General features: G+C 42.2%; 1 protein-coding gene across 1 annotated transcript; it reads right to left on the bottom strand.

Annotated features, from left to right (window-relative positions):
- Positions 1-7,062: 7,062 nt before the first annotated feature.
- On the bottom strand, positions 7,063-8,058 carry LOC145437654 (uncharacterized). Its single transcript, XM_080314944.1, has one exon. It carries the CDS (start codon positions 7,864-7,866, stop codon positions 7,072-7,074), a length of 795 nt encoding a protein of 264 aa, XP_080171070.1. The 5' UTR covers positions 7,867-8,058; the 3' UTR covers positions 7,063-7,071.
- Positions 8,059-9,530: the final 1,472 nt, after the last annotated feature.

The raw sequence follows: 9,530 nt of genomic DNA on the forward strand, positions 1-9,530 counted from the left end.
ATATTTGGCGATGTGTTGGCACTGACGTTAAAACTATTGAACTACGCAAGCTTGAAATCCCCGCGAATGAGGCGCAACCTAACAAACGCAGTGCTGGCGACATGGAGGCGTGCTGCGCGTCGTATGCCAAGTATATCAAGCTTTCAAATTGAACATTATTGTCCAATGCTTTGTTCTTTTTCTTGTTCGATACATTATCCATTGTGTGCGGCATTACATTGGGCAATAGCGACGAGTCATCATTCTAGATACATTATAGTATCAAAAATGCAATCAGTTGTAATTCAGCATTTGTCCCAATTTGATTTCGGCATGTACAGCATGTAAATAAAAGGCATGCACACTAGATTTGATAAAGGAAAACATAAAAGTAAGCGACAAAAATGAAAAGTAAGCGACAAAAATGAATAAACAATGTGCTTTTATAGGCGAGGTCGATATGTCATATTGCGGTCAGGTGATCTTGAGGGCGGACTATAGTATTGATTCAGTGGAAATTACATGTATATCGATTTGACACATGTCGGATAGCCGGCGAGATGCTGTTCCGCACTGCAGGTCCGGCATACTTAATATAGGGCGATACGCTTCCTTGTATTCCATCCTGATCATATGATATAGTTGTTCTTTGAGGACGCGCGTGTGCTGTAGCTATGCGCATTTGATGCCGAGGTTAAGTCGTGAAGTAGTAGTTAAAATTGGTGGGACTTTGATCACAATGGAACTGATACATACTTGGCAATTTTTAGCTTCCTCATATCGTCCATGTCTAGAACACCAAATCTTTTGAGTAGCGAACCGACGTCTCAAAAAACAATCATTTCTAGTGTCTACCACATGTTTTACTGTTCAATTATATACAAAATCAATGTTTGCTTCATATTATACTTTTTAATCATCACTTGATTAATTGTTAATATTCGAGCAAACGGATATTTGAATTCAGTCCATTTGGCCGATGGCGAGCTTATTCTGCAGTAGACGTTCCTATGAACTAGTATTTATATATTGACCCGTTTCAATTTCTTAATCGATATAATCGATATATTTAGCCGCCTTTATGGTAGTAATGAATCGTAAGTACAGTATTGGAAACTTCAAAATGATAAATCATGGGATAGGCCTACCAATATTCCGTAAGCGAATAAAGGCGTTGCTATAATTGAACTAAATGATCAGTAATATATTCTTATAGTTTGTTTGACAAACTTGGCACACTTCCGCATTGTCGATGTAACTAACTTTGGATCTAAAACGCATTTCCACGCAGATCGTGTATCACGCTCTACTGGCAGCTACCCGCAGTTCAATTATAGTTCCAAGCTTCCAACAAACCGATTTATAACTTTTGCGGCAGGGAAATTTGTTAACTGATATAATTTGATCAACTTTACTTATTAATTGTCAAGATTCGTCGTGTCTAACATAACGTTGCGCTACACGCCTATTTTGTAACGGCAGTGCCAGCACGCTGCCTCACAATCGCATTGTGGATGGCTATGTCTGTAATTTCAATTTGTCAACGTGGACGTCACTGCCAAACGAGTTCATTTCTCGCTTGCGATTAAGAAGACAATGAGGATTTGAAAATTGGATTGCCACACAGGCACCGCCAAGTCTGTATTCTTCTCTGCGATTAATCAACGTATTGTGAAAAACTTAAATCGCGTGCCACTGTGAAGAAACCGTGCCAGCAATTCGTAGCAACGACGAGCAATCGCGACACCATAGAAATTTATTTAGGCAGCTTGCGTGCGAAGGGGGATAGTGAGAATTATATTTTAGCCGCAGTATACTATTACGTCGTCTCTCTGAACAAAATGGCTGCGGACACATTTTATTCCGATTTTATCATTAATTTGAGGCCACATCCCAATTATTTTGAGCGCAGTGCACATTTAATATGTATATTGTACATGTACAAGTTGTCAACATCCCACTTAGTGATGCTAACCGCTCTGATCTCTTGAAAGTTTATGTCAGGCAGTTCTATAGAACTGACGGAATCCAACCTCTGGATAGTGGAAATAGCATACGGACGAACGCAGTGTAAATACTGGCATATCGACAATGATTGTAACCTCTCAGTATATTGTATGTTCCAGTTAACCCCACTGATAAATTTACCAGGAAAGTTTCAGTTCGTGCGGATTCGCATCGGAAACAGACACGCTCGGTCCTTCGCTCGCCTATGGTTACATTCTGAGAAAATAATTTTAGCGACAAGGCTTCCCGAATTCCATTCTCGATATTTTCAATTACACGCCACGTAATCATTTGAGGTATATGACAAAACAGTTGCTTAGATCAGTGGTTCCCAACCTTTTTCAGCTCATCGCCCCCTTTTGAAGCTCCACACCGATCATCGCCCCCCAAATATTGGGCAACTAAAAACAGCACTTCGTCAGCCCCCCAAACATTGGTCATTGGCCACATGGGGTGATAAGCCAAACCGCAGACCCCCCTCCGCCAGTGGGCCTTTAGTCGCTACATATCAGCTATACCCTATTTCATGTACTGTTTGGTGAGTCACCGTATTTCGCCTAATCGCGCGAAAATCGATAAATTTATAAACTCATGTTTGAATCGGTCAATATGGTCGGAAATTGCGTATACATCGCTATCAATTTTTATCCTCTTTCTGCTCGCGTAATCAGATTTACCGGTTGAACTGAGTGTGGTGTATTGGAAAAGGTAGAACCCCTAAATAATAATCAAACAACTTCGGTCGGAATCGTTGTTATATTGACTTCGTTACATCATGCTATTTCGTGACCTCCTATATCTGCTATGTCAGAAGATATGAAAATCGTCAAAACGTACCAAACTAAAAGACGCACATGATTTCAAATTGGTATTTCTGTACTGGCAAATAATTTTTTCCTTGCGGGATGGCATTTGTCCTGTAGGGTTAAGGTCGCCAGGACAGGAACATTCGACGCCAGCCATTGAGGCGCCTATGGACAATTGAACATATGTGTATATCAAAGTTTCCTGTCAGCGCAAGGGCATTCCTTTTCGGCCAAGGCCTTTTCGCAGCTGATCGTTCTGGCACACTTCTCGGAGTCGCATGTTATATGGCCTCTAACTTCATATGTATTGGTGCGTCGTGGCGCAGTAATGATCGACGCCGAAGTCTCCCACTTCCATGATTCATGCGTATTTTTGTTGGGTGACGGGTACCACAAAATCAAGATATATTATATTATTAAATCGCGCGCCGCGCGAAAAATTTCTGAAAAAGTTGCATGAATTTCTAAAAGATTACTCTATAATTATTGTTAATTCACAAAATAATTTTGGGCCTCCCTCGAATTCGGTCCCCCACCCCAATTGGGGAGTTTGGGATGCGGTAGTTGCGGTCTCGACTCCAATATTGCCGTTTTAACGCGCCATCGCCCCCTTCGTTGCTTTCGCCCCCTATCGCCCCCTTCGTCCGTTTTCGCCCCCCTATCGCCCCCTTCGTTATTTTCGCCCCCCTAGACTGCCAAATCGCCCCCTGGGGGGCGATATCGCCCACGTTGGGAACCACTGGCTTAGATTCTTCATATAGCTCTGAACAAGGAGATCCACGCATAAGATGCTGGAAATAATCATTTCTAATGGCAAGAACTCGCGTCACCAAGATCGTGATTCATTCTTCTGTCTTGAAAAGGTAATGATTACCGATTGCATTTTCATGTTATGAGTGCTCGAGCCTTGTGTAGGAAGCAATACAATGTCACTGAAGTCAAATTTCATTCTCAAGATTTTGTTTTGCGAAGTTGTGGCCGTACTTATTACTAGGGATGGTGTGAACCTCTGAAAGGTTCAGGTTCGTGTGAACGCGAACCTTTTTGAGAGGTTCTGTGTGAACGCGAACGCGAACCTCGTGACGTCATATTGCTAATCCCAACCCTACATGTACACACGATACCTAGCGACGACTCGGGCCACATAATGCCACAATGCTAAAGTACATATTGGCGTTTTAAACGTCGCCAAATGTATCAACTGGGACAATCAAATTATAACAAAATAATAAAATCAATATCTTTCATCGCTTTGCCAACAATTTCGGCAAGGGCTTGCAAGGGAATATAAGCTTAAGCCTTAACGGTCTATGCCAGACCGGACGACGCATTCGGTGTCTGAGTATTGCGACGGTGGTATTGAGCAGATGTAAAACAGGTTTCTATACTTACCGATATTACCCCATTAACAAGTTATACAACAGTAACCAACACCCTAATCGCACGCATTTTGTTTTTATGATACCATAAACATATGAAGTCATGATTGACCCCGTACACCTGCTACATTTTTTACATCAGATAACGATATCAATTTCATTGGTTGGTTGAATAAGCATCATTCGCTGAATACATGTAGTGTATTTCGCTCTTGATGTTGTGTCATTGCGGGTCAAGCTCACAGCAGAGAGTCACTAAATATTCACAAACGGAAAGCTGGATATTTCGAGAATACTTTTGTAACAAAGTAAGTAAAATTTTTGAGATTGTCAAGATGCATGCTCGTTTAGCGCTCGTTTAGTGAAAACTGAAATATATGAAGAAGGTTCACAGTGCAGAACCTACCAAGGTTCGTTTGTGAACGTGAACCTCTAAATTTCGGAGGTTCACACACAGAACGCGAACGTGAACCTCACGTTCACACCATCCCTACTTATTACGGCATCTACAGGTATGTAGTTCGAAGTCAAGTTAGGTGGTCGTAAAGCATGCAGTCCGAGTAGGCCTTACACCAATGTCTATGTCTATGTCTACATGGCTGAGAGAGATATGCTCCATAAATATATAGGATATTTAGATATATCCACACCAAAAATATGTTTATGATCTGGTGCTTTATTGGTGTGCAACTTCTATCCGCTAACTAATTTAATACTGGATGAAGATTGTTTCAAATTGTTTTAACTTTTAAACGAAGTGCCAAGCGACACGTAGTAATCTATGCCTGGTACCGATATAGACCAGAGAAGCTAGACGATGAGACCAAGCTACGGCCAGAGTTGGTTAGTTACCAAACGCTTGATTATGGTATTTGATTACTCAAGTGTGCAAGTTGCGACGATTCGGATTTATAAGTATTCAACGTAGATAAACATATCTTCAAAATTTCGTCGAGCGTCACGTGAAATCGACGTATCAATATGTAGGGCAGGGGCGGGCAACATACGGCCCGCGAAGGGATTTTGTTCGGCCCGCGGACAGTTTTCCGTTTTACATGATAATGCAGCCCGCGGCCCCAGTCTACAGAGATTCCCCACTACTTGCTTACATACGTCAAATTATAGTGGCTGTATGTTATATACACAATACATGTATGCGCATGCGCAGCGAGCGAGTGTAAGTTCGTCGAAGCGAGAAGACTTGCATTATCGGCATTTACGATTTAATAGTCAACCCTAATGTCATTTGTGGTAATCATGGTGTTTTTCGACTTCAATGGCCATTTACACCAGGCCGATATTTCTTATTTTTGATTTCGTAACCGTCGACTTGTAGCACGGCACACTGCTAGGCTTTTGTAAGACCCCGCTTATGCTAGGGCTCGCCAACTCAAATAGGGTCGCGGGCCACTTTCAAATTTCGATTTTTCGGTTCACAAAATTTGGGGGGCGATGATCGGCGTTGGACTTGAAAAGGGGGCGATGAGTCGAAAAAGGTTGGGAACCACTGTACTAAACCCTAATGAATTGATATCTTGGTAAGTTCGGGGTACCGGGCTTATCGAACGCATTGAAATCTTAATTAAGGATTGCACCGTGTGTTGATTGATCAGAGAGAAGCAGACATGGCGGCGCCTGTATGACGATGCAGTTCTCAAATCCACATTGTCTTCGTCATAATTGACGAGAAATGACTTCGAAGTTTCATTGCTGTCGTTAAAATAAATTCATTAAATACGATTCACTCATTGTATATGTGGATAAATAGGCGAATAATGTATCGATCAACAATCCGGCCCGCCAAGTACTTAATTTTCCTATATCCGGCCCGCCAACTGGAGAAGTTGCCAGCCCCTGATGTAGGGTACCCCCTGTATAGCACAATTAGGGTTGCATTTAAAACAAACCTGTTTAAAACAAGACCCTTGTTTGAAACATGGTTGTTGTTTTTTAAGCCATGATGTCACGAGTATTCAACAGTGCAGTGTGCAACAATATTCAACCGTGCCGCTGGTAAATATAACTCCTTTGGCGGAATATCTGTACTATTATGCTGTTGAACCGACTATTTTGAGGGTCCCAACCCTCCAATATCGACATACGTCGGCTATATAGGTTGGTAGTTGTCCGTATAGGCTCATGCAACATGTTTTTTGGAAATTATTTACACAATTATGGCCTAATTTTACAACTAAGAAAAAAAAATTGTTTTTTCAAGAAGACCCTTGTTTAAAACACTGTTTAAAACATGTTTTAAACAAAGTGTTTTAAAAGACCGTTTGTTTTAAATGCAACCCTAAACACAATCAAGCAAAGTCATTTTGAAATCGCATCGTAGCAATTCATATATTCATTATCAACGGGGAAGCATTTCGACTGGTTAGAGTTTGTGAGTTGGTATTAGAGCTAGAAATTTCCGCCAAAACTTACTATTTTACGTGTCCTTTACTTCCACTTGAGTGCTAACGATAACTACTTTCCCACCTCTGTATCCGCATTATAATTGTATACAACTATACCTATGATCATGTGCGCCCCTTTATATTATTTAACGTGATGATGTACATTTTACGTGAAGCTGTAAGTTGCTATGTTTGTACGGCGATGACAATACCCTATTTGTGTTTCCCGATGGAATGTTCCTCTGGCGCTTCTTGTTTCACCCAAGCATGGTGTACTGAAAACGTATGCAGGAACTAAATGATTAAGACTCCAGCAACTAAACGCGATACACCAAAACATCCAATATATAGGTAGGGTAACGTGCGGGTAATCAACACAAATCATTGAGATTACGAAGAAACAATAATCACCACAATCACCCTTCCTTAAAAAATAAGACTAAACAATAAATAACTCGTTACAAATGTCAAAAGCTACAAACAAAACGACCGCACAATTTAGGCCCGATCACCGTATCTATCAGGAGGCCGACGGATGCGAGTAGATCGACGGAGGGATACTTCAGGCATCGAACTGACACCGACGTCATCTGAGCGATCTACTTCAGAATCGGTGTTCGTGTGTTCTTTCTCAACTGACTGCATCGATTCTTCGACCCCTTGTTCAGGCTCACGCTCCGGAATCTCCATATCTTCCTCAGTTCCGGACTTCGAGCGCAAGGTCTCTGTTCGTTCATGGGAAGGACATGGAGCAAGGTCTTTCACAGATACAGTAGTTTCACGACCGTCTCGGCGCTTTACAAGGGCATACTTTGGATTTACTTCAATGAGCTCAACATATTCGCAGAGAGGATCGCTTTTATTTCGGACAAATTTCCTCAGGAGCGCATCCTTGCTGGATATCATCCAATCTGGAATAGATTGACCGTGCATCGATCGGCGACAAAATGAAAAGAAACGTTCATGCGGAGTGACTCCGGTTGCAGTACATAATAATGACCTTATAGAGTGCAAGGCGTCTGCTAACACCATTTCCCAAGCGCTCTCTGGCAATTTGTGAGATGCGAGTAAAAGTTTAATTGACCTCCATATCGTCTGATTTGCCCGCTCACACTGACTGTTACCCGTAGGGTGATAAGGAGTGGTACGACTGGTCGCAACACCCTTTCGGATCAAAAACTCATGAAAATCTTTAGACAGAAAAGACTTACCCCTGTCACTATGCACATAGCCAGGTAGTCCAAACAAAGCGAACAATGACGATAAACAGCTAATAACAGTCTGCGACGTCATATCGGCGCAGGGGAAGACGAAAGGAAAACGACTGAATTCGTCGATTACAACAAGCAAGTAAGGTCGCTTTCCAGCGACTGGTCCCTTGATATCTATACTCACGCGATCCCATGCCCTAATAGCTTTGACGAGAGTATATGCTTCTGGTCTGAAAAGTCGAGGTTTAATTTCAGCACATTCTGGGCAATCTCGGCACTCCTTCATTTGTGGAAAAAGGTAAACATTTAGCTCGAACGAAATGCATCATCCGTCGCACTCCTGGGTGAGACAGAGTCACGTGAATATTTCGTAAGCTCGATCCTGTAAAGGCACAAACTCTCGACATCGAATCGGGGGCTACGTTGTCTTTACCTGGTCGATGTTTGATGTGATATTTGAATGCACTCAATTCGAGTTTCCACAAGGACAATTTTGTATTCTTTATCTTACTGCGATGAGATTTCGCGAATATGAAGGACAGTGCCTTATTTGATCCGTAATCAAGGTAAAGGTTTGATATGAAGTAAATATCCCCACTTACGTACTGCCTCAATAATTGCAGCTGCTTCTTTTTCTACGGCAGCGTACCTCTTCTCATGCTTGTTCAGCGTTCTATGTGCAAACGCTACCGGCCGTCCTCTTTGACTGAGTATTGCAGCAATGGCGAATTCAGAAGCATCACACTCGATGGTAAATTCTTCATCCTCCAGAATACAGCCGAGACTTGACCGTAGGAGATCGCTCTTCAATTGCCGAAAGGCCATCAAGGCTTCACTGCTTAACGGAAATGTCAAATCGTTGTTATATGACGGACCAATCTTACCGGAAAAATTCGATATCCACTTCGAGTAGTAAGAAAACATCCCCAGACAACGTTTCAAACTATTTCCGTCACAAGGCGCAGGTAAGTCAACCAGAGGCTTCAGATGAGCAGGATCAGGCTTTATGGAGTCATGAGCGACGAGGTGTCCCAAAATGGACAATTCCTTAACACAGAACGTGCACTTGTTAACATTCAGAGTAAGATCACAAACCTTCGCGGCGGTTACAAAAGCTTCCAAACGTTCATCATGCTGTTGCTTTGTATCGTCATAAATAGTAATGTCGTCTAGATAAGCGACAGTGCCTTTCAGTCCGTTGCCTTCTATAAATTTGTCAATAAAGCGTTGAAACGCAGCAACTCCATTAGTGACTCCAAAGGGAAGCCTGCAAAATTGATATAGACGACCACAAGCTTCGAATGCAGTAAAAGGCTTATCATTTCTTCCAAGAGGTAGCTGATGGTAAGCGGACTTCAAATCTATCGCACTGTATCATTTATCTCGAGCTACTTCATTTACAACGTTTTCAATCTTCGGAAGCGGATACGCATCTAGCGGAGTATAGCAGTTGGTTGCTTGAGAGTAATCAACGACCAATCTCTTCTTGTGTCTTGAGTCCTTTACCACCAAGACTTGAGCTCTCCACGGAGACGAGGAAGGTTCGATCACTCCAGATTCCAAAAGTTTTGAGACTTCGTCTCGTATACACACCTGGTCATCATTACTGTAGCTTCGAGACTTGGAAGCCAAGGGCTTCACGTTTCCATCTACAAATCGAAAAATACACGGTGACTCGTCCACGTTAGCAGCTATCACATTAAAAGCATCGGTTGCTGCTGCTGTATCAGCTCTCCTGTCAGCGCT

Source organism: Botryllus schlosseri, chromosome 1 (genome assembly GCF_051294905.1).
Source record: "Botryllus schlosseri isolate E-star chromosome 1, Bs_hap1, whole genome shotgun sequence".
Lineage (NCBI taxonomy): Eukaryota > Metazoa > Chordata > Ascidiacea > Stolidobranchia > Styelidae > Botryllus > Botryllus schlosseri.

Coding starts and splice junctions, on each gene's coding strand:
- LOC145437654 (XM_080314944.1), bottom strand. CDS start 7,866: ATGACGTCGCAGACTGTTATTAGCTGTTTATCGTCATTGTTCGCTTTG.